The 25,888-nt window shown below is 43.5% G+C and overlaps 3 protein-coding genes and 1 long non-coding RNA gene across 7 annotated transcripts in view; 2 read left to right on the forward strand and 2 right to left on the reverse strand.

The window, feature by feature from the left end:
• Nucleotides 1-1,514, forward strand: part of WIPF3 (WAS/WASL interacting protein family member 3) — a 68,050-nt gene extending 66,536 nt beyond the window's left edge. For all 3 annotated transcript variants that reach the window (XM_073550708.1, XM_073550709.1, XM_073550710.1), the window contains exon 8: nt 1,105-1,514. In XM_073550708.1, the coding sequence (XP_073406809.1) occupies nt 1,105-1,145 (41 nt within the window). In that variant the 3' untranslated portion in view covers nt 1,146-1,514. The remainder of the gene's footprint in view (nt 1-1,104) is intronic.
• A 1,990-nt stretch (nt 1,515-3,504) lies between these two features.
• On the reverse strand, nt 3,505-7,220 carry LOC141053704 (uncharacterized). Its single transcript, XM_073550739.1, has 6 exons — nt 6,401-7,220; nt 6,254-6,325; nt 5,760-6,138; nt 5,527-5,683; nt 5,130-5,404; nt 3,505-3,560 (listed from the first exon to the last, which is right to left on the reverse strand). The coding sequence occupies exons 1-6, from the start codon at nt 6,443-6,445 to the stop codon at nt 3,505-3,507; spliced, it is 984 nt and encodes a 327-aa protein (XP_073406840.1). The 5' UTR covers nt 6,446-7,220.
• A 6,317-nt stretch (nt 7,221-13,537) lies between these two features.
• LOC141053682 (uncharacterized) lies at nt 13,538-17,095 on the forward strand. The gene is made up of 2 exons (XR_012221253.1): nt 13,538-13,984; nt 14,179-17,095. It is a non-coding gene; the product is annotated as an uncharacterized lncRNA (long non-coding RNA).
• Nucleotides 17,096-22,161: 5,066 nt separating this feature from the next.
• SCRN1 (secernin 1) overlaps nt 22,162-25,888 on the reverse strand; it is a 53,411-nt gene continuing 49,684 nt past the window's right edge. For both annotated transcript variants that reach the window (XM_073550712.1, XM_073550711.1), the window contains exon 9: nt 22,162-24,539. The gene's annotated coding sequence lies outside the window, so the exon portion shown is untranslated. The remainder of the gene's footprint in view (nt 24,540-25,888) is intronic.

Below are 25,888 nucleotides of genomic sequence, written 5' to 3' on the forward strand. Positions count from 1 at the left end.
ACATAGCGGATGCCAACTGCACTCGGACCCCAGTTATGGCCATTATTTTACCGAAACAAAAAGTGCAACATTGTGATGATGCCTTGCTGTAGTTTGGTCACCATATATTTTAAAGGAAACCAGTCAGGTCATCCAATCCTCTTTATATATTGTTTTTATTAGTTTCATACTATGGTAAGATGGCTGTAGATTCTCTCATTTGAGAATTGTAGCACACCCTGAGGAGAAAATGGAGAACAACATTTCTCCATCTGTGAGTTCACAGAAATCAGACTGCAATCGGATGTCATCTGAGTGCAGTTCGATATTTTCCACGCACCTATAGACTTGAGTGGGTGAGTGGCATCCGATTTCACTTTGTAGCACGCTGCGATTTTTTTTCACTGACAGATTCTGAAAAATAGATAGAATTCGCATAGCCCTCGTCTGATGTATATCCTAGTGCGAACGAACTCTTAAGTGGAGTTTGTTCTCCCTCTAAATGCAAAATAAGCTAATTAAACAGTTAGCTCCTAAACAAATCGTATATACAGTATATATTTCATTGTAATTTCTTTTAAAACTCGTTTTATACCATACAGTATGCAAACTAGGCTTTTCAGTGCACCCTTGGCGTGCAACCTTTACTCTCCCTCGCTTTGCATACTGAGCAATACCCTGACTCTGATTGTGCTCGCTTGGTCAGAGCATGCACTAACCGAACCCGAACCACGGTGCTGCGCGTGCACACTGACTGTGAGGGGGGTCACCGTACAGGGGCAGCCCCCCTTTCATCATTGCCTCTTGACTGCGACCACTGTGTCCTACACCCTGAAGTGTAGCGAGTGGCTTCAGAAGAGGAGAGGATTAGTGATGTGCTTCAATACAATCAGTCGATATCAGCACTGATTCATGCAAGTGATTCACAAATACAATCTTCTACAATCCAATCATTTTTCTGTGTAATTGGATGTACCCTTAACACAGAATGAAAACGGCTTTTGTTACAAATTTGTACAAACTTTTTGTGTAAGATTGCAAAAGCGGTACTATTGTATATGGCATGTGTCTTGCGTTTTCATATAATCCCTTTAAGTGTTAATGTTCCATTTTCTATCTTGTTAGCACCCTCAGCACCAAAGCTCCAGTTTCCACAGATGAGATGAGAAAATCTTCATTATAATTGAAGCACAAAGAGACTTACTGAAGATTGAAGCTTTCCTGAAAATAAATGCTATAAATGTACATAAAGCACAGAGTAGACAATATTTATGTATTTTTGAAAGCTACGGTGAAGAAATCTGGATAGACTGGAGGAAAATGTATCCGCCAGACCCTTGGAATGGGGCATCGACATCACTGTAACGCTGCCTATATCATATATATCATATGGATGCCGCTAGAGCTTTATCTGTGCAGCGAGGGTTAATGCCGAGACGAGTGCCTTGTTAATGGTTTCACTGTGAATGCTTTGGGCCAGACTCAAAGCTTATAGTGTAACTTGGTTTGAAAAATTACAAAGTTTTTGCACAACACTGAGTTACCCAAAAAATGTAGTAATTTTTTACGCTAAGTTTTGCCCAAAGTGTGACAGCACCCCCTTATGAAATTCATGATGAGCAGCAGCATTCACTACGTCACAACTCTCTCTTCAGTTCCTGAATTAAGTAAGATTATGGCGAGGCACACACCACTTGGCGCCTCGCCTTATTCATTGAAAGGTGTGCGCCTCTTAATGAATCAGGAGCCTCGCACTCCACCACGTTCCCTTGTCAAGTCCGGAGTGAAAGACGCTCCGCTTGACTAATCGCGGCATTTGTCTTCTATGTATGATTACTATATTCTTGCTCGTTGAGAAGGAAAAAGAGCTGAGGCTGCTCCAGGTAATATGAGCGGATATCCTGCGTTTGCTGACCTTCCTATATATACCTCTGTTAAGCTAGGGTCACAAGATCATTTTTCTCTCATCCGAGAAAAAAGGTCCGATTATGCTCACCACACTTTGATAAAACTTTGATCAGAGTGACATCCGATGTTTTGGGAGGTAGATAATAGAAAAAAATTCTCCACCTCCTCCTTTCTGTGAGTCCTTGAAAATTGGACCGCACTAAAGTCGGTTTTACACGTCCTGATATTTCCGGTACTGGAAAAAACGGTACCAGAGATGTCAGTGCCCGTGTGTGTAAGGCTACTTTCACACATCAGTTTTTGTGCATCAGGCGCGATGCGGCGCCGTGCCGCATTGCCGGATCCGGCATAACATATGAAAAAACTGATGCACCGGTTCTGGTTTTTTACCGGATCCGGTCAACGGATTATGCCGGATCCGGCAAAAAACCGGAACCGGTGCATCAGTTTTTATCAGTTTTGTCCGTTTTTTTGCCGGATCCGGTTTTTAAAAAAACGCCCAAAAGCCACCATTGGCTACTGGCATTTACAGAAAATCCTATATATACCTTGGTATACACCCTGTTGAGAGGTTGTTGTTTTGGAGCAAGATGGAAGCCATTATTGGGAACATCGCTCAGGCTTACATTGATTTCACTTTTGAGGCCAATTCTTTGGCAGCAATTGTCATGGCGAAGGAGCGACAAAGGCAGCGTATCATGCGTCTGCGCCGACGTCGTTTCTGGATTCACCCTATAACTGCACAGAGGCTGACAATGGGAGTGTTTGCAACGTTATATCTGTCGTTGCGAGGAAATCCAGAGAAGTTTTTTCAGTATACGAGGATGAAAGTGGAAACTTTTGATTTTTTGCTGGACAGGGTTGGAGAACTGATCCGGAGACGTGACACCTACTGCCGCTTCTCCATCTCACCACCGGAGCGTTTGATGGTCACTCTCCGGTAAGCAATTGTTATTGTTTGTCCTTCAAAGCAGACTTCAGTATACTGGAAATGTGTCTCCTCCTGTTGTTGCAGTTATTTTGCATTAATTATTTTTTTAACTTTTCCCACAGATTCCTTGCAACAGGCGAATCGCTTTCGTCGCTACAGTACCAGTATAGGATTGGGATTTCAACATTATCAGGTATCATCAAGTACACATGCCGCGCATTGTGGGACAGTCTACATGAAGAGTTTATCCCACAGCCCACAACAGAGAGGTGGCTCGAAATATCTGACCAATTTTACAGCATCTGTCAGTTTCCGAATTGCCTGGGTGCAGTTGATGGCAAGCACATCAGGATCACTAAACCAGCAGGATCGGGATCTGAGTTTTTTAATTATAAAAAATATTTCTCAATAGTCCTAATGGCGATTGCAGACGCAAAGTACAAATTCATTGCGGTGGATATTGGGGCCTATGGCCGCTCCAATGACTCACAAGTTTTTAAAATTTCAGGAATGGGACGTAATTTGTACGGAAACACATTCCAATTCCCACCTCCAAGACCGCTTCCTCAAACTTCTGGGCCACCACTGCCATTTGTCTGCGTAGGTGATTAAGCGTTTCAGCTGTCAGAACACCTGCTGAAGCCGTACGCAAGCAGAGACTTGACACCAACAAAAAGAGTGTTCAACTATCGCCTGACACGAGCACGGCGGATGGTGGAGTGTTCGTTTGGAATTCCTACCGCTAAATGGAGAGTACTGTTGACCGCAATTAACTTGAAAACAGAAAATGTGGATGAGGTGGTAAAAGCATGTGTTGTGCTACACAATTTGGTTATTAGTAAGGAACAGATTGCCATCGAAGACAATGATGTTGAAACCACATTGCATGATTATCGCAGTGTTAATGTGCGAAGTACTCTAGCAGTGTCCAGAATGAGGGACACATTTGCCGAGTACTTTATGTCACCTGAAGGTAGAGTTGAATGGCAGGATGACATGGTTTGAGATGTTAAAACCAATTTTTAACCTTGTTGTACCAAACCATTTCTGTGGTTTAAGTTACTGTACCTTGTTAGCTTCAATTTTGGTAAAGTATTAGTACCTTTGTATCAGTATTCTATATTGTTTTACTACCTATTTTTTGTACCAAAATATTCCCATTTTTTAAATTCCTGACAAAGCTCTTTTAAAATTGAACAAAAATTATCATTTAGTAAAAAACTTTCTACTAAATCATGTAGTGTGGTGTGTAGAAAATAATATAGGGGCTATAAAGCGGTATCCAAGGACCTTCCACAGTACTGCCCACCAGCAGGCCTCCCCCCACCGCCACACACGTACGTAATTACTCATGCATGTTCTTGTACACACACTCCCATACATTCACATACTCACACACACCAACTCTCGCACAATCACTCACACACACACACTCATTGAGTTTTATACATCGACATGTTATATTAACAGTAAAACAAACAAAAACATTTGACAGACTGAAAATTTTTTTTTATTTTTATCAGCTTTAGCTGGAATTTTTTCTTTTATATTTTTGTAATAAAACTTTTTTATTGGTAACAACAAAACACATTAAAGATTGGTGTAATGTGTAGCGGAAATAGTATTGGAGGGGCTCTCAGTTTGGACCACTTCAACAGGGGTGTTGTGGGAGGATGTAGTTTGTGAGGGGTCAGATAGCAAAGGACAAGGTATAGGAATGGAGAAAGAAGGTGAAGGGGTGGATAAAGCCGATGAAGGGGTGGAGAAAACAATAGACGGGGGGAAACTAAACTGTGGGTGAAGGACGCTTGAATTTGGGATGTGGAAGGAGACTGGATGTATTGGGAAGGGAGTGTAGGTTGGGAAGGGAGTGTAGGTTGGGAAGGGAGTGTAGGCACGGATGCAGTTGGGAACTGGTACGGGGAAGCAGACTGGAAAGGGGCAGGAGGTTGGTACTGGGTAAAATGGTATGGTACAGGAGGGGTAGGAAGGACCGGGCCTGGAGCAACTACTGGGCCTGTTGGAGGGGCTGCTGATGTCACCTGTGCTAAGGCCACCTGGCAGGCTTGCATTACATGTAGCTGCTCTTCAGGAGTTAGGTTGTCCAGCCGCTCAATCACAGCTTTGAAAAAAGAATGATGCGGCGCTTTATTTGCATCTAGATGCATCCTTTCAACACGCGTGCCTAAATCAAGCACCTCTCTAGTAACAAGATTGAACCCAGCAGACATTTGCTGGGTCATGACTTTCATAGTGTTTTGAAAGGATGCATGTAGATTCATAAACTCTGCAGAAAACTGCCTTTCCTGACCCCGCTGACGCAGCCGCCCAGAACTCAAAGGTGTTCTATAGAGGGCAGCTGTGTCAGAGGGGTGAGGTAAAGGAAAGCCTACCTCGTCAACAGCAGCTTCATGTAATGAAGCCTGCACAGATGCTCCAGCAGAGGTGGATGGGGCTGAGGGATCACACACAAGGGAAGGCAGGGAGGGTGCAGAGGGGTTGGGTATGTTGTGGTCCATGGTGACGGCCTCCTGGGGGATCGCTCCAGAAGGGTTCAATGCAGGCTCCCGCGTGCTGCTGAAGGTGCTGTTGAAAAAAGTAGAAAAAAATAGACATTAATATCATGATATTCATTAGCCCTGGCTGCCAAAAAAAAGATTACACATTTGACCATTTTTTATTTAGTCACTTCTGGTAGGAATGTTTACCTTCTTGTCACCATAGTTGATCTCAGGAATGACAGGGCCTCAGAATACTTATAGCGGCTCCTGCGTCCTCTTGATCCGCTGGGAGCCTGCATCTCTTTGTTGAACTCCTTCTTGAAGCGATCCCGCATTGACCGCCACCGCAACTGAACTCTTTCCCCTGAAAATTGAAAACACAGAATGATTAGGATCAAGCACAATACATCCGGAAACATTACTGAAATGTGAATACTTACGCTGTTCTTTCTGTGCCCGAGAATGGAGTTCCTCCCAGTTAGATAGCACAGCCTGGCACACTTCCTCCCAGAGTCGTCTAGTAACACAAGCATCTGCATGGAAGCGGTCCGCCATATTCCAGAGCGGCTCACGATCTCTCACCATATCAATCAAGAGGTCCACATCAATAGCCACATCCTCACTGTCGGAATCGTGAGCACGCTGTGAAGCCTGTTTAAAGACAAAAAAGGTAAACATAACAATCACAGCATTATGTACAAACCTTATAAAAGTCCTAAAAAAAAAAAACCTTACTCTATGGCGACCGCCCCGGCGTGGTTGCCGACGACTCTGGGAGGCACTTTGAGGAACTCTCGGACGAGCCACAGATTCAGAAGCCTATAATGAAAAAAAAAGAAGAAAAGGAAAATTAAATGCTGTTATGTTGATCTTGTTTTTAGGTCCAGTGATGTGTAAGAACATGTTTTAGTGCAATTAATGCAAAGATACTTACATGCGGGGAGCCCACTCCAGGCATTTCTCCGCTACGCCCGTCTCCTTCTGAGAGACCCTCTGGTTCAGCTTCCTATTAAACAAGAATGCATATATAGGGTTATGTGTACCAAGAATGTTCTGGCAATAATAAAAAAAAAAAAAATACCTCATTTCGCTGGCGATGTGAGGGAGGGCTCCCAGAAGAAGACATGTCTGGCTGAAATTCTGTAATGAAAACAATTGTTACCTACAACACTAACCATATTCAAAGCTTTCAGGCCTGTATACTTACAATATGGGTTGCAAATTAGGATTTTGCAGTAGTGTCCTGGGCAAGTTCCTGCATGAAAAAAGCACGATGTAGTTTAGATTTGTGCTGTGTGCAACATTTATTTTTACAATCAAACAAAACAACAAAAATAGTAAAAAATAAGATTTTTTGAATTCCACTCTCACCACGCTATAAAATGCAGCTTGGACAACAAACCATCGCAAAATTACTATGTATATACTCGTGTATAAGCTGCACCGGCCCAAAAATTGGGAACACATAAGCCCAGTGTGTAACCCATACACTATGGCCCCATATGCTGTTCCATAGAATATGCCCCCATATGCCAAAAAAAAAAAAAAAACCTATTGTGGGTCCATCGCCCCTGTCTGCCACTTCTTGTGTCAGTGACTGTTCATCCAGCAGAGGGGGACACGCACTTCTCACATCAACGCACCCACTGAGGATGCAGCAGAGACCGCAGTGAGCAGCAATGGACCCAGGAAAGGTGGATATCACTATGCTTGCAACGCACAGATTCAGGAATGGTAACGTTACCACTGAAGACAGGAAGGGAGACAGTGGAGAAGCAAGCAAGGCTACAGATATGACAGCAGGATGATCTGTGACACCCCTGCTCCCCCTCTGACCCACAGGGAGATGACCCGTGTATAAGCCAAGAGGGGGACTTTTAGCACCAAAAATGGGCCTAACATCTTGGCATATACATGAGTATATACAGTACCTCCCCCTACAGTATTTACACATAAATTCACACACCCACCCACGCAAACTACTTCACACTGTCCTTCATAATTAGAATCCCCCCCACACTGATGACCACACCTGAAACTTTTTAAAAACAATAGTACAATGTATGAACAACATACATGTGTGTGTGTATATATACATATACATGCTGGGCAGGCAGCAGCAGGTACAGCATGGGACTCCAGCGTGGTGGCTAGCAGTGATGGGGGTTCTGCGGCAGAGGGTTCAAGTGGCGGTTGTGGGGGTCATGGTGGTGACAAGTTTATCTGGGAAGGCGGCAAGACAGTCGCTGGCTGTGACGGGGATGGGTGCGCAGGTATCGGCAGTCACACAGACAAAACGAAAACCTATGCTTGCAAGAAAATTTTTATACTCACACTCAAACTCCTGCTCGCTGGAGGTCCAACAGTGGATGGCTGTCAAAAATCCAGTTGGTTGCTGGATGTCTGTCTGGCTGGTGTATATGTGGCAGAATCCAGTGGCTGTGTGTGTCTCCAGTAGCTCTTTCTCCTCTGTATTAAGGGTGATTAATGCCCTGCCCTCTCTCTACCTTTCCTATAGGGTGGGTGGAGATTGGCAGGTGTTTTTCCCCAAATTTGATACTTTTTGGAGCATGCTCAGTGCAAAAACCGGATCCGGCGCCGGAATCAGGCAAAAACCGGATGCCACCGGATCCGGCGAACATAGACTACCATTATAAAAAAAAACGTATGTCGCCGGATCCGGCGTCTTCCGGTTTTTTACCGCAGACAAAAAACGTTACATGTAACGTTTTTTCCAGACGCCGGACCGGCTGTTTTTGCCGGATCCAGCAAAAACCGGATACGCCGCATAGGCATCCGGCGCAATGCGGCAATAATGAAACTATGGGGAAAAAGCCGGATCCGGTGGCAACAGGCGCCGGATCCGGTTTTCACACTTTTCGCCGCATCGCGCCTGATGCACAAAAACTGATGTGTGAAAGTAGCCTAATACTTGCGGCACACGTGTGCCACATCAGTACCACACGGACAGGTGCCAGGGAAGCAGCGGTACAGTAAGCGATGTTCCCCGGCGCCGGGTGCAGAACATGGCTCTCATCATTCTCCCCTGCTCTGCCGGCGATCAGCGCTCACAGGGGAGAATGATGAGAGCCATGCTCAGCACCCGGCACCAGGGAATAGCACTTACTGTACCGCTGCTTCTCAGGTGCCAGGTTATGTTACACGGATGACATCCCAGTGTGTCATCCATGTGCACTTGTGCGGGACTTTTGCAGTCCGTGCTGACGGTAAAAAACCGACATGTCTATGTGTGGGTCACACGGTCCGTGGAAACACACTGACATGTTCACAGACCCATTCACTTGAAAGGGTCTACGTGTGTAATTGTCTCCGATACTTGTGAAAACTCACCACACGTACCGGAGACACCGACATATGAAACAGCCCTAAGATGTCATCCGAGTGCAGTATGATTTTTTTCTACGGACATGAGTGGCCAAGTGTGATCCGATCAGATGCAACTCTTGCATGCGGCAATTTTTTTCCTCGGACCACTCAGTCATAGCAAAAAATTGGACATGTGCCTCGGCTCCATAGCATAGACATCTGTCAAAACAACGGATCGCACTCGTCTGATTTTTCCAGTCGTCTGCATGAGCCTATGCTCTGTTATATCGGGGAGAACTTACACATATGTACAAAATGTACAATATAGGAAATGTCAGGATCAAGTAGCAAAATGTAACACAAAATGTATCAAACAGATAAAAGGTTTAAAACCATTTTAGCTCTGCCTCTAAAAAGTAGATTCAAAGATCTCTGCCTACCTTCCCTATATTGTAAATATAGAAACAGTGCCATGACTGTGCATGGTTGGGTCAGGTATTGCAGGTCATCTCATTTCAAGTAAATGGAGCCAAACCGCAATTATTATTTTGGAAAACCCCATTATTATGGTGGCAGTCACCAGGGCATCATCTGCATGGAGGTTGTTTTTGACATTGTCATATTTTTCCCCAAAAAATAATGTTTGTTATTTATTGCTGTAGATTTGTGTCTATGATCAGATTTATCAGAGAAATATTATTATGATTGTAGCAAAAATCATCCGTTTAATCCCCTTTATTTCCTAGTAATTGATATCTGATAATGTAATTAATATAGGTTCCAAATATACAGTGACATCAATCAGCTTGAACCCTGTTCACATTATGTTATGGATCCACACTTAGGGGACAATTCATCATTTGCATTTTTTTTAAGTCACTTTTCTTTTTTAACTTGTGGTTTTGGCTGACTTTTTTCTGCCAAATTCATAAAAATGGAGCATGTGATTCATGAATTTTGCAGAAAACACCAATTTGTCTTTTTTTCCTGTCTTTAACCGGTTTGTTCTGCAAACTTTTAGCTGGAAAAGTCGCATGTAAAGCAAAATATGGAAAAAAAATGCGCCAAAAAATTTGCCGTACATAAAATAACTCCAGGAGGACTGGAGAATAGTTGCATCAAATTTTGTAACTTTTTTGATTAAAAAGTTGCATTTCATGTATCTGTCTAAATCATCTGGAAAAGTCACACTTAGGCTGGTTTCACATTAGCGTTTTTTGCGCAGCACATCATGCGCGTCATGCGTACCTATGTTTAACATGGGGGGGCACATGGTCTTGCGTTTGCACGCGTGCGCATGTGTTTTTTCAAGGTGTGCGCCTAAGCGCGCCAGACACAACCTGTTGCATTTTTGGGTCCGCCGAAAGGCGTAAAAAAAACGCTTGCGCACGGAATGCGATAAAATAATGCATTACAGTCTATGGGAACGCAGGCGTGCGCATGGACATGCGTTTGTCTGCGTTTTAGTGCGCATGCGTTTTTGCCGTAAAAATGTGTAGACACTGGTTTTAACCCCTAGAGAACGAATGCGCATAAAAAATGCAAAAACGCATGCAAAAACGCATGATGCGTTTTTTGCATGCATTTCTATTCTGCACGATGCGCTGCGCAAAAAAACGCTAATGTGAAAATAGCCTAACATAAAAATCAGAAAACTAACTAAATCACAAAAGACAACTTGGGAAAAAGACACAGATTGTTTGATGTATTTGTCGCAGATCAAAAAGTCACTGATAGAGAGCTATTCACACTAAAAAACTGGTGGAAATGCAATGAAGAATAGGGACCCTTAGGTTGTATGTCAGGGGGATCCATCCATAGGGCTCAATGCACCCAACAGATCTGCAGGAATAGTGGGCTGTGCTACGTCATTCATATGCAGCAATATTTGTACTGTTATAGGTAACCCTAAGGCTGTGTTTACACACTGTGGGTTTTTTTTCGTTTTTTTTTCGCGGATTTACTAGAAAATCCGTTCAAAAAAATGCTTAAAAGAAGCTTCCCATTCATTTTAATGCATTTTGCACGTATTGATGAGTTTTTTTCCGCAAAAAACGCTTCGCGGTAAAAAATGCAGCATACTCATTAATTTTGCGGAAAACTCCGCATTTCTGGCTATTGTCAATGTGTCTGGGGACGCACGGAAAAAAATCGCAGAAAGAACACACAAAAATCATGGCAAAAACGCGCAAAAATCGCGGCAAAAACGCACAGGAAAAAACGCACGTTTTCTGAGAAGGAATCCTGTTTTTATGCAGAAATTTCCTGCATATGTGTGCACATAGCCTAAAGGTTTTCCCAACATATTCATCAAGCAAAGACTGAAAACATGATGCAGTCATAGCATTAAATACATTTTCTGTCAGTCATGTCTAATTTTTTTTGTCTAAAATCCTTCAGTGCATGATTGACAAGTTTCTCATTAGACTATTCATAAGGAGATAGATATTAATTATCTGCGGTTGGGGCAGGGAAGCCACATCTCGTGGACATAGCCTGTATGAACACACAGTAGAGAGGACTTCAGCATGGTGGCTGATAACTGAAGATGTTATGGAAATGACCGGCAAGAATAAAAGTAAGTAATATAGCGCTGGAATCAGGGTCTATGTCCCTACGTAATGCTCTGCTCATACAGGACAGCATAATCATAGTGACAGATTTCCTTCAAGGTAGCAGATGTATGTCCTCCGATTTTGCTTAGATTGGCTAACGATTTGATGCTGATGGTAGTGTCCCAGCTAGGGTTGATCGAATAGCTTTGGATAAGTGTTTAGACAAATAGCTATAGTGCTGTATCGGTAACCTGGAGCGCTCCCGATAATCAGCTGTTCGGCGCCACAGCTGCATGTGTCGCGTCTGTGCAACAGTCACAACACATGCATGGAGAGCCTGTTGGGCAAAGCTTTGTCACAGGAATCACACTGAGGTAGTATACTTGCATCCAGGAGTTCCCACCTTACCCCCATTAGGTATTCTTGCATCAAGCACTCCCACCACACTATTACATGCAGCCTCAATCACCTTCTCTATCCTGAGTTATCACATCTCCGGATCAGTACTTAATCTCTCCATTCTCAAAATATGCTTATCCAGATCTGCTATCATTTAAGGGCTACTCACAAAAGCCACGATTTGGAGAGCTACTCTTTATAGCTGTGGTAAAATCAAGAAATCCAGCACTCCTTGGTCAGAGTAGGTGCTCGGATAGGATCCCAAACCAAATAGCTAAAGAAATCTGGCACTCGTAGGTATGGTGAAAAAGAGTCAATTTTAATAACGTGGTTCATGGAACAGTGTGATGTTTAGGTGAAAACAGACCTTTATCGAACATACACATGTAGGATAGACCACTTGAGAAAAGGTACAGGAAAGGCTGCGCTTAGGGAGACGGGACTGCGTTGCTCGGCACTTTGCCTCTCAGTGGCGTAGTTGCGTCTCCCCAAGCGTAGCCTGTACCTTTTCTCAGGTGGTCTTTCCTACAGGTCTATGTTTGATAAAGGTCTATTTTCACTGAAGCGCACACTGTTGTGTGGACCACATTAAAATCAACTTTTTTCAACATACTTACCTCTGAGTGCCAAATTTCTTATGCTGTTTGCTCGTCATAGCTGCTTGCTAAACCTGGTGATAATGCACCAAGCTGGAAGACGGCTACGAGCCAAACATCATGGGTTCGCGAGCCACAGGTTGGGGATCCCTAGTCCAGAGACTGGCTAAGGCCTCTTTCACACATCAGGTTTTCGCCGTCAGGCGCGATCCAGCGCTTTTGACAGAAACCGGATCCGGCGAAATGCAATGCCGGATCCGGTTTCACCCCCATTGACTTGCATTTGCGCCAGATCGCGCTGGCTGGCCATGCGTTTCATCCGGTTTTCGCCGGATCCGGCAATGTGTCGCAATGTGTCGCGATCCGGCGTCTGGAAAAAACGTCTACTGTAACGTTTTTTGTCTCCGGCGAAAAAGCCGTACCCGCCGGATCCGGCGCGTCCGGCTTTTTCACACAATGAAAGCCTATGAGCGCCGCAATGCGCCGGATCCGGTTTTTTGGTCTGAGCATGCTCAGTAGCTCTGCCCACAAGACATATATCAAAGCAAGACAGTGGGACCCACAGCCACACCCAACATGCCACCCAAGAAAGCAACCAAGCGAAGCAGGAGAAGGCAGGAGACCACTGCAGCACCATCAGCACCACCACCACCCCAAATGGAGCAGCAAATAGAACATGCTGAGGAGGGGAGGCCAGCAGCAGATGAGAGACGGTAATTATCAAATCCCCCATTCCTCCAAACTAGGGCCATGGAATATCAAGATATTCATTGGCCCTTTGTTTCTCTTTATTCAACAGCCGCCAAAGAGATGCAGCAGCAGCACCATCAGCACCACCCCAAATGGAGCAGCATGCTGAACGGGAGGGGAGTCCAGAAGCAGATGAGAGACGGTAATTATCAAATCCCCCATTCCTCCAAACTAGGGCCATGGAATATCAAGATATTCATTGGCCCTTTGTTTCTCTTTATTCAACAGCCGCCAAAGAGATGCAGCAGCAGCAGCAGCAGAAATGGCATCACTGGCAGCAGCAATACCCACAGCCATGGAGTCTGGCCATCAACAGGACAGCACATCTTCTTCTGGGAGCCCTCCCTCGCATCGTCAGCGTTTGACGGTAAGTTTTTATTTCCAAAATCCATCATCTCTGTAATATATGTCTATTCATTGCCTTTTATTTCAAAACAGGAATCACAAGATGAAGAGGAGCTCCCAGAAGAAGAAGGAAGGGGTGGACAGACGCTTGGAGTGGGCTCACAATTCGTAAGTTTTTTGCATCAAACGCAGAAACACAACATCACACTACACACAACACATAGAAAACAATGTTCTGCAGACCACACACAGCAAACAAATGCCTACATCCAAACTCATAACATTTTTTGTTTTCTTCTCTAGTCTTCCCAATCTGGTGCTCGGCCAAGAGGTCCTCGCAGTGCCTCCCAGGGTCGTCGGCGACAGCAACGCGGCGGTCACCAGCGTGTAAGTATAAATATTTTTGCTTTGTTTTTTTGCACTTTTTATTTCATTTCTTTTGTGGAGGCTAATTATGTTATTTTTGTCTTTTTCTTTAACAGCCTTCACAGCGTGCTCCCGACTCTGACGGTGAGGATGGAGGGATTGATGTGGACCGCCTCAGCGATCTCGTCAGAGAAAGGGAGCCGCTCTGGAATATGGCTGACCGCCGCCACGCTGACCTGATCATTACCCGACGACTCTGGGAGGAAATCTGTTCTCTCCTTGTGGGCCGCTGGGAGGACCTCGAAGCTCGGGACCAGATTAAAGAGCGTAAGTATATACAGTAACGGTTGCTTGATGTAAACCAGTGTTTCCCGAACTCCAGTCCTCGTGGTCCCCACGGATCATGTGTTCAGGATTTCTATTTACTATTGAAATCCTGAAAACATGACCCCTGGGGACCATGAGGACTGGAGTTTGTGAAACACTGATGTTGTATACTAACCACTCCTTTCTCGTTTCAGGGAACAGAATTGTGAATCGGTGGCGGTCTGTGAGGGATCGTTTCAAGAAGGAGTTCAATAAAGAGATGCGGGCACCGAGTGGATCTGGAGGACGCAGGAGCAAGTACAAGTACGCACAAGCCCTGTCGTTCCTCCGGGAAACAATGCTCACCAGAAGGTAAATATTACACACCACATGTGAAAAAAATGTTAGATGTAACTTTTTTTTTTCAGCCAGGGCCATACCATGTCAGTATTTTAATTGTTTTTTTTTCTCTTTATTCCACAGCACGGTGAGCAGCACTCGGGAGCCTGCACGATTGGACCCTTCTGAGGCGATCCCTGAGGAGACCGGCACCGAGGGACACTTCGACCGCCCCGGTACATCTGCACCTTCCCTGCCTTCCCACACATTCGACCCATCTGTCCCATCCACCAGCACAGGAGCATCGTGGCCGCCTACATTACATGAAGCTGCTGGTGAGGAGATCGCTTTCCCTTTACCCCACCATTCTGCCCCTGCCGCCTCTAGTACACCTGCGGGTACTGGGTGACAGCGGCAGAGGGGTCAGGAAAAGAGTTATGCGCAAGAGTTATTGCATCTGAATGCATCTTTCCAGAACTGTCTCAAAGTCTTGTCAGAGCAAATCTCCGCAGGCTTTCAGCAGATCAACTCCAGCATTCTGGAGGTGAAGACACTTCTGCAAACCATGCATTCAGAAGCAAGATCTTCGCCAAACCACACCTTTTTCAGGTCTGTTGTGGAGCGCATGGAAACGCTCTCTCCTGCCCAGCAGATGCATGTAATGCATTCGTGCCACGGTGCTCTACAGCAGGTTACCTCCCAACCTCCACCTCCCACCACTGTAGTTCCTCCACCTGCACCCCCTCCAGCCACTTTCCATCCTCCCCCTCCTATTACATCTGCACCCCCTCCAGCCACTTTTCATCCTCCCCCTCCTACTACATACCAGCAACCTGCCCAGTACCAGCAACCTCCCCAGTACCAGCAACCTCCCCAGTACCAGTCATCTCCCCACTTCCAGCAACCTGCCCCGTACCAAACTCCTTCCCCGTACCAAACTCCTTCCCCGTACCAAACTCCTTCCCCATACAACTTTCCATCAACATCATCTGCTCCTACAGTCCCTGCCCAACCCTCCACTCCACCACCCACCACCTCTTCTGCTTCCCACATGTCCACCCATTCTGTAGTTTTTTCCACACCTTCACCTCTAACTGTTCCTTCCCCACCAAGATCCCAGTCCTCTCTCCACACACCCAGTGTCGAAGTGTCCCGCAGCCCCTCCAGCAGTATTTCCACCCCACAGTACACAGAATTGTAATGTGTGTTTTTTGTAATAAAAATGCCCATTGGGTTTAAAACCTTTCTAAAAAAGTTTTTTTGCACTTTAAAAACATTTTACAAAAAAAAAAAAATTTAAATAAAAGTTAAATTATCGTTTCACAATGGTTGTCTGTCATTTCTTTCTGCGGCGAACTATGTTTTAAAAAAAGGTTAAATACAGGGTATTTCAAAGGTAAAAAGGTATTCAAAACCAGGTATAACTGTGGGTAAATTTTAGCTTTTTGCCACAGTTGTGTTCCTGGTTGTGTTTGAAGCAAAGTATTTCACTTAAAAAGTTGTGTTTATTGTTGGTGATTTCCTACCAATGTACACAACTTTTGTTAAAAGGTGAAATACTTTGCATAAAACACAACCAGGTACACACCTGTGGCCTAAAGGTAAAAATAGTAAGACCATGACAAGATAGCCAACTTTGGTTGGCAAAGGTATATACTGTTGGTCCAGAAGGTACACAAGTTTAGGGCAAAAATCTCTCACACTCTGTCATCCCAGTGTACTCTGCCTTGAGGTGACATAAAGTATAGTGGAAAATTGTCCCTGAAACCGTCACAGAACTTCTAGTGGTAATATTTCCAATGACAACATCCATCTTCGCCAGTAACTTGCTCTTCTCTCCAACCTGCACTTTCTTCTCTACAACCTGTCAAAGAAGGGCTGTAGGAACATGCTATATCTAGTTTTCCAGTAGCCAATCCCGTTCGGAAGGCCACAAGGGTCAATTTTAAAAACCGGATCCGGCGTAATCCGTCGAAAAACGGATAGAAAAACGAATGAACCGGATGAGACGGATCCGGTTTTGTCTGTCAAGAAAAAGACGGATCCGGCAGAAAACCGTATCCGTCACATCCGGTTTTACTAAACATTTGCCGGATCCGGCGTTCCGGCACGACGCCGGATCGCGCATGACGCCGAAAACCTGATGTGTGAAAGTAGCCTAAGGGGGAATGGAGCTTCATGGGAATCTAAACTTTGAAGTGAGAATAGGAGAAACTCTGGGACACAGAGCCTTGTTTTATTGTTGGTTTTCTAGGATGTGAGATGACCACTCTGAAGAGCCAATAATCGAGAACGAGCGCTCACCAATGTGGCTTGTGTGGATTTTCAGGAACTTGTGTAAACATGCAGGCATTCACCCAACAACCAAAACGTTCATCGCGTGATTGGCACATTGATACTGGCATTAAAATAGTTTTCACCTTGACATCGTTCTATCTAACCAGGAGATCTCGCCAGCCTCTCGCTAGTATATAGCTCATAAGTGGTCATTTAACAACCATGGTTGGAAGCAATGATACTGTAGATTTTTTTTTAGTTACTGTCCATTAAATTTTTTACCAGAAGAAATCTTGTATCATCCAACTATTTCTTAAAAAGTACATTTTTGTCTGAGATAATATCTGATGGACAAAAACAATAATAAACTTATCAGGTAAATTGATAAAATCCAGAATCTGGTTACTCCATTGTGTATGGTTTTGTAAATTGTTTTCTAAAAATCTCAATTTCCATTGTCATAAATATGTATGTAACTCTCATTTTTTAATAATAAATTCTAACACTTCAGTACAATGCGCTGTCATGTGCTGCATCATTTAATCCCTCATTTGCTGATCAAATGACTTGAAGGATATATAGCTGACAGAAAAAAGATATGAAGGGTCTATGGTGGAGATTATTATTTTTTTGTTTTTTAGTATTTATCATTGATGTAGCCACAAGGTTAGTAACTAGTGATGAGCGAGTATACTCGTTGCTCGGGTGATCTCCGAGTATTTTGGCGTGCTCGGAGATTTAGTTTTCGTCGTCTCATCTCTATGATTTGCGGCTGCTGGACAGCCTGAATACATGTGTGGAATGCCTGTTTGTTAGGGAATTCCCACATGTATTCAGCCTGTCTACAAGTCGCAAATCATGCAGCTGAGACGACGAAAACTAAATCTCCGAGCACGCCAAAATACTCGATCACCCGAGCATGCTCTGGAAAACCCGAGCAACGATGCTACTCGCCCATCACTATTAGTAACTTGTTCCTAAACAGACTGTACATTGTTGTATACATTTTCAGATAAAAGGCATTGTCCACTACTTATATACTGATGGCTTATTGTTTAGGGTAGAGTTCATGAAGGGCCAACACCCAGCACCCCTCACCAATCAGCAGTTTGCAGCTCTGGCTGGAGGTAAACAGAGTACTGAGCTAGGATACTGTGTAGTTTATGGACGCCTGGCCTGAATTGGCACAATATGCCTTACAGGAGCTCGCTTGCCCTGCTGCTAGTGTGTTATCTGAAAGAGTCTTCAGTGCTGCTGGATCAATCCTGACAGAAAAAAGGACCCGTCTGTCGACCCAAAATGTTGATAATCTAGCCTTCATTAAAATGAACCATGCATGGGTTTCAAAGGATTTTGTCCCACCTTCCCCTGATGACACATAGGTTACCAGAAAAGTGCCTCTGTTTTTTGCTCCTCTTCCTCGGACTTGCCCAATTACGCCCTTTGCAGCAGCTGAATGTCCAGCCAACACATCTACATATGCCAATTTTTAAACCTCCCTAACTGGGCTGCTCACCCCTCCCCCAACGGCTGGGGTCGAGACCTGCCGCACCCGGGCAAGTGCCGTTGCTCTGAACAGGTGGATAGGCCCACTGATAGCCGACGGCAATGGCACAGGGCCCCTCATAGTACAATACAGTGTCTCAGGTGGGAGGGCCCACTCGCTGTCAGACACACCAGCGTACTATGAGGGGCCCTCTGCCAGTACCGTCGACCACGATTGTGCCCCCCCTGCTTGGTCATGGCCACAGCACTTGCAAGTTGCAATACTTACCTCTCCCTAATCCACCGCTGTGTAGTCTGCAGTTAAATCCTTCACAGGAACAGCCACGAGAAATTTGGTGTATTGATCAATGATGGTTAAGATGTAGCTATGGCCTTTCCTGCTGGCCTCTACCTTCAGATGATCAATGGCTACCATTTGAAATGGACGTCAACTTACAAGCGGATGCAGTGGTGGTTTATGATCACCTTTCACAGTTGTGATAGTCACAGACGTGTGAAATTCCTGCCACCATTTTTCAATGTCTCCTCTCATGCCAATCCAATAGAATCGCCTACGGCCTGTGGCTTGTCTTTTCCACTCCAAAATAACCAGACACATCATGATAGGCAGTGAGGACCATGGGTGCATCTCTCCCTGTGATCACAATTTGATGGAGACGAGTAACGGTGATGTAATCCACGCTACTGCGATAAAGCACTTCTTTCTTCACAAAGAACCTTTTTCGCTTTCTCCACAGACACAGTAATTGAGGGTCTGCATCGCCTCTGCAACATCTACCGGGAGGTTTTCCCGCGATGAGTAATTCCAAAATTTCTGCTAACACTCGACTTTGCTTCTATACTTGTATCCATGTAGTTTCCAGTAGCGGAGATTCTTGACTGGCTTACTGAGATTGAAGTATATACGAAGATTTAAAAGTACCACAACACTGTATACTGGTGTACGCTATGAATTCCTTTCCCTTTTTCTACTTTTGTAATTCTGGTGTAATACATAGTGAGCCTGTGAGTGTCTGTGTCCGACTCCGGAAGTATAGACGGAAATTTAACCCTAGACTGGACACACCTGGTATGTGCTCATACAGTACCTTGTTTCAAAAATTTGTATTAAAGTATCATCTGTAGGATAACCAACTGTGGGGGGGGGACCCTCTTCTTGCCGCAGACAAACACGAGACTGAGACAGAGTTTGTGTTGAACAGGTCCGGTTTTAGTGCCCATCCTTCTGTCGACAACAGCAATTCACCACAGCCGTTTCACATTACTCTGTACACAGGCCCCGGTACCTTAACTTCATTTGTAACTATAATCGTGGTGTCCTCTGTGGCTCTTCCACTGTGGCTGGCCTAGGCCCAACCACCACACCACTGCGCCAGTCTGAGCACACCGTCCGTATGATAGCCCCAGGCCATCTTCGTCTGCGGCTACTGTCCTCTGGACCACCCCCCCGTGACCGCCTCAACTGTCAGTCCTCTCTGGAGCCTTTACACTGTCTCTATTTCCTCAGCAGAACTTCCTCTTTACTGTGCTCCCTTCGCTGACTGACTCTTCCAGAACCTTTCCTCAGCCTTTTATACTTCCAGTTCTGGTAACTCCGCCTACCATCACCTAACAGTTTCTCTGACCAATGGCAGTTATTCAGTCCCACTCCTACACTCTCCACTGCCCTCCAATGGGCAAGCTAAAACATTGCACCCTTTCTCTTTATCTTAGTGGTTTCACACCTACACTGCGCTACACCTCTGCTTCTCACTACAGGCTGGTTTGTCTGTCAGTCCACCTTCCCTACATCATCCATAGTGAGTGAGCTTGTGTGGGTTACGGATTCTATATATACGGTGAATCGGAGAAACCAATTTTTATACTATACTCGATACAGCTTGTATCTTGTTATACAGTACCTTTGTTCGACATGTATCATTACGGTCAAATCCATACTGTGTAAGCGTCTGAGAGTGACTACGGGACTATTTATATGGAGATTTCAATTGTACCCTAAAAAATATATACTTGCTATCTTGTTATCCATGACCTTTTTTACAACATTTTTTATTATGGTCAAAACCAAATTGAGTGAGCGTCTGAGGGTGACTACGGAAATATATACCGATATTTTCAATTTGGCCAACACTGTATACAGCAGAACGCTTCTGATACAGTAACCTTTTAAGCTATTTAGATTCTGGTGTAATCCATAATGAGCCTGTAAACGTCTGTCTGTTACTCCGGCAATATATTTGGAACTTTAAGATTACCCCAACACTGTATACAGCTGTATGCTTGTGTTACATAACTCATTTACAGCTTTTCATATTCTTGTGTAATCCATACTGGGCCTGAGAGCGTTTGTGTCTGCCTCCTGAAATGTATACGGAGAATCAGAATGTTTACACTATACTATATATACCTTGTATCTGGTGATACTGTACCCTTTTTCAACTTATTTTATTAGGTAATCCATACTGAGCCTGTGAGCGTCTGTGTATGCCTCATGAAATATATACGGAGATTTACTGTTATCCATAGACTGTATAGAGCTGTACGCTTCTGATACAGTACCATATATCTGCTGTTATTTTGAGTCCATTTTCAAAAACATGAGGAAGTATGGTGGAAGAGGACGCGGATGTGGGCGTGGAGGGCCACCTGGTACTGATAATGGTGGTGGTGGTACATCTGCTGAAGTAGTGCCAAAAACACAATAGCAGCTAAGGCAGGAGGTGTTGAGCCAGCGTCATGGTGTAGCTCTGGAAGGCCTGTAAGGCTCCCTTTTCTGGGAGTAGGTAGACTGCTTTTAAAGCCGGAGTATCAGGAACTGTTTGTGGCTTACATTGCTGAAACAGCCTCCAGCTCTATCGCCTCTGCTTCTGAAGTTGTAAAAAATGCAAGCACTGAGTCGTAACTGCAGGCTTCTGGTCAGGAGCAACCCCTTTCCTTGTGTCCTTCACCCACACCAAAAGTGAAGGATGTGGAAGCACACACCTCAGATTACTCCATGGAGCTCTTTTCACATACCATGCCTGGGTTAATTAAAAATAGGGCCCATCATGTACTGGAGCAATGTAAATGGGGCAGATCAGACACTGGAGCAGCATCTAAGGGGCACATTATACACTGGGGCATTTCAAATGGGGCCCATTATATATGGAGCATTATGTGGAGCTCATCAGACACTGTATGGAACATTATATGTGACTAATTATTTGGTATTGAGAAATATATGGGGCTCATTATTCTGTATGGCGCACAATGTGGTGGCCATAACACTGTATGGAGTAATATACTGTCCTGTTTTTGAGCTATTGTACAATTTAAAATAGATCAGTCATGTTATGTAAGCAGTGAAGTATGTGTCATTATACTATACCTATATTTCTGTGGCGTATCGGAGCAACATGAGTTGTGGTATGTGTTAAAGGGGCGCACTGACACGCTTTGGCCCAGGGCACGTGAAAACCTAGAGCCAGCCCAACCCCCCCCCACAACTTTAGCCAAATAACCCCCAGTTTTCAATGTTTAACTATTATTAGGAAGTAAATTAAGGTTGACAAGCTTCAGTTATAAGAATTGATGTTTTTGGCATCGAAATGGGCATTGTAGGTGTGTTTACTGTCCTCCACTCCCTGCCGACTTTGCATTGGGTTTTGTGTTTCAGTCAGCCTCCGACTTTTCCCTATAGTCGGCCTATTTCGTCCTACCCGACTTTTGCGAAAGTCGGGTTTCATGAAACCCGACTCGACCCGAAAAAAGGCAAAGTCGCTCATCTCTACTCTTAAGATAAGATTTGATATGCGCTATTGTGACCCCGTCACCTTTTTTCTTCCCTTTTCTTTCTTCTCTTTTCCTTCTTCTTCCTCCTTTCTCTCTTTTCCCCTTTCTTTACTTCCATTGTTGTCACCCTTCTTTTCTTATGTTTTTAGGTTTAGACACGTATCAACCTTTGTACATATTAGATTTGCAACTTTCCTGGGACATAATCTATGTTCCTGTTTTATTGTGTATAGATCTTAATTGTCCTGTGTGACCAATAAATGTTAGTTTATATTTTCAAAAACTTAATAAAAGTCAATGCAGCATACATTTTGGATATTTATTGAGTAGAACAAGCTATTGTAAAATGCATGGACTTTCTCAAATTAAATTTGTTCCCTATCTCTTAAAGTAATAGGACATCGCTATGATATACCATCACTTTATTGGTCTGATGCCAATCGATCTTAAAATCTATGAATATGCAGGCGCTGATTTCCTCCCTTGCACATCAGCTCCCTGCCCCTCCGCCTATGCAGGAAGTTTTAGCATGACGCCATTTAAATCATTGTCGCCAGCAGCAGCGTTTTGCACAACTCAGTGGTTGATATCACCATTGTGTAGGGAAAGTTTAGATGGAAATATGACGCTACATCAACATTATGTCCCAGACCCGCGATGTTCATAAAGCGATGGCATATCCTTGTGATTATTTTAATATCATTACTTTCGGAGATGGCAAAATCACCAATATGTCATAGTTATTTTGCAGAGAAAATTGAATAGTTTTACATAAAGAATATCGATAACTATATTAATAAGTGAACTGCACAACAACAGACAACAATAAAACTTGATGTCTATATAGTATTGCGATTTTCTATACCCAATATATAGCTAATGGATTATTTTTAGTTGATGTTGAAATTTACAAACAAATTGAGGATTGTGACAATGGCGAAGGATGTGCTGTGTTTGTTTTGTTTTTTTGCTAAACATGCTAATCTTTAATATTGACTGTGTCTTTTCCTTCAGTGATTGAGTTTCTAGTGGGGTCAGTCAAGTGTATGAAAAAATTTGTATTAAAATCGTACAATTCCATCCATATTGTCATGCCTGTGATTGCTTTTTACATCTGTGTGACATCTGTTTTTATACCTCAACATTTTAAAATATACATGATCAAAAACAGGTTAATAATGGCAATATATCCATAAAAATGAGATGTTACATAATAATCCGTATGGTATCCGTTTTTTTTACGCATCCATAGACTTGTATAGATGATTGTCCTCTGATACTTGACCATTTTTTCACACGGACCATGTGTCAACGGCCTCTGGGCCCGTATAATACGTTTATCTGAATGAGCCCTTAAGAAGGTTGTTGCTTAGTTTCGTAAGGTTTACAATAAGGCTCATAAGACTAGAGGTGCCCATACTCCTTGGAGAGCTGCGGGTGGAAAGCTCATGTGCCCAGCAGCCATCTCTCCTGACTCCTCCATAAACAGAGGAGTAGCCAGAAAAATAGGAAAAAATCAAGGTCACATTAAGTCCATATATTCATATGTTTTCCTTGTTGCAGTAAATGGATGCGTGAGAGGGAGGTTTTGAATACCAATATCAAATATGAAAGAAAAAAAGAAAACGCCTTTAATGTCATAGACAGTCCTAAGTCGAGGCCTTGAAAAATCCAGCACTAAATGCCTGATTCCCAATATCGTGCTTCACTACAGTGTAAAAAGGAACATTTTTCATTCAACATAAAATATTGAAGAAAAAAATAGGATTTGGTGATGAATGTATGGAAAGTCATTTCCTTACTTAATATTGTTTCATTTGCCCATTTACTAAAATATTAGGTCTGCACAATACAAAATATACCACACTTGTTTGACATATACAGTATGTTTAAAGGTGGTGTCCACTAACACTACCAAATGTCAGGTCACGTGACATTGTTGTGTCCTACTTCTGCTCTGGGGGAATAGTAAATGCTGCAGACAGTCAACGGTCGCTGACTGGCTGCAGTGGTCTCCTTATACAAGAATGTCACATGACCAGTAGCACCGACATCACTGGAACAGTGTAGCTGCAGGCGGTGAGTATACATTGTTTTATAAGGTCCTGAATTGATAAAACAGGCATCGTCCAGTAGTGGACAACCCCTTTAAGGAGTTTATCCAGCACCAGTCACTTCTACATTAGGAAGTGAAAATGTGGCGTCTGTCAGCTGCCTGACAAGTACCCTGCACCTGCCCAAGTGATCAGAATTAGACGCATGCACCTGAATCAAAAGTGAGAGGCGCAGGAGAATCCCTTTAAATTTTTCCCAATAAAATTGTCTAGGTGATGGCGTGAGCTAATTCCTTTCTGGATGCCTAATATCATACTAATACTCTACAAGCGTCTGACAATATTCTACTAATCTCATATAAGTTGTTCCTCTGTGTAAATGTTCTAATGGCAGCACCTTTACCCCCTATGATCATTTAATGTGGTCCAATGTATGTTAGTACATGGTCAGTTCTGTTAACCTACATGCGCAGGGCATCTGGAGCCAAATCTGTGCCCTGTACATACATACAACATCACGGCGAAACACAGAGCTAAACAGGGCGCAGAAAATCGGCAGGTAGCCACATGGAGAGGTCTTGACAGCCGCATGCTCTTAGTTCTTGAGAGCAATATTCCTTCCATGGTTTCTAAAAGAAATAAGTTGAAGGGATTTTGTCAGAATTTATTTGGTCATATTGTGCTTTGGAAGATTGTCATCCACACCTTATACAATTCGACTAAAAAAAAAGTTGAAATTCATATGCAAATGAGGCTTAAGTGCTATAGGAGTGGCAAAGCACTTCCCAAATCTCTGCCTATTTCCCACACATCCCCACCACACTCTGCTTGCTGGACTGAGAGCTCGCTGGCTATGTAATGGGCATCTGAAGCTGCAAAACATCCTTAGGCCGAGTGCTATTTGTCCTCTCTGCTTTTACTCCTACATTGAACCTTGGATTGATCATTAAGCTAAGGAGTGATGAGTGCCGTGACTCCTCCTCTGTATTGGACTACTGTGGACTGCCGGTTCAGAGCACCACCATGCCTTTCAGCATCTGCTGCGGTGCACCCCCCTGGAATCCATGATGAGTTGCTGATGCCAGGGAGTAGAGCCCACTAGAGTTGAGCGACTTTGGTCGGATCGGGTTTCATGAAACAAAATTTGTTTCAGATGAAACTGGTCCGACTAGGGCAAAAAAAGTCGGCGTTTTGTCTGAAACCCGACCCCAATGCAAGTCAATGGGGAATAAAAGTCGGCATTGAGTGGATGAATGTCATGGATTGATTGCATTCCTCCAGACTTCGCATTTGCTACGGTTTGGTGAGCTGACACAATATTTTCTTTGTGTAATTGCCGATATATGTATTGCTCCTATAAACCAGTAGCTGAATTTGATTCATAATAATAATTTTTTCTGGAGTGAACAGTTTATTTTCTAAAGATAAAGACTATTTATATAATATGGCTGAAGGTGAAGTGTCCTTTAAAGATTCAGAATTTTTTTCAATAAAAAATGCGGACAGACTTAATAAGGCCGCTGCTGTTTTTTCTAGAACAAATAGAGTGGATTTGAGAGATCATGACAATATTGAAAAATCTATATCAGAATTGGAAAAACAAATGATTATTAGATTAAAAACGTGGTGGGATCTGACGACTTTGCAAAACTATATAGGTCATGAAATGATCCCTATAGGTCTAAGATTGAATAAACGCTCCACAGTTCAATTTGATGTCTCATTTTCTGACAAGTGGAATAACATTTTGTCAGATTGTTCCATAAAATTAATGTCCCTTATTATCCAGTATGAGGAAGAAAAAGTTTCCGTTTTGGATAAAAAAATCAAAGATATTGAAACTGAATTAATACAATTTGAGAAAACGGATTATTTTATTAAATCTAAAAAGAAGATCTTTGATAATCTAAATATGCTGGAAGAGGACATTGTAAAAAGGAAAAAAGAAAAATTTAAAAGAGACACTAGAGATTATGAT

Source organism: Dendrobates tinctorius, unplaced genomic scaffold, assembly GCF_039654945.1.
Source record: "Dendrobates tinctorius isolate UK_male_01 unplaced genomic scaffold, ASM3965494v1 ptg000167l, whole genome shotgun sequence".
In the NCBI taxonomy this organism is placed as follows: domain Eukaryota; kingdom Metazoa; phylum Chordata; class Amphibia; order Anura; family Dendrobatidae; genus Dendrobates; species Dendrobates tinctorius.

Bases quoted from the DNA above. Each gene is read 5' to 3' on its own strand.
- LOC141053704 (XM_073550739.1), bottom strand. From the start codon at position 6,445: ATGTCTTCTTCTGGGAGCCCTCCCTCACATCGCCAGCGAAATGAG. The intron at 6,139-6,253 runs GTAAGTATCTTT...TTTTCATTATAG, and splicing joins CTGGAGTGGGCTCCCCGCAT to GCTTCTGAATCTGTGGCTCG. The intron at 5,684-5,759 runs GTAAGTATTCAC...TTCAATTTTCAG, and splicing joins TCGGGCACAGAAAGAACAGC to GGGAAAGAGTTCAGTTGCGG.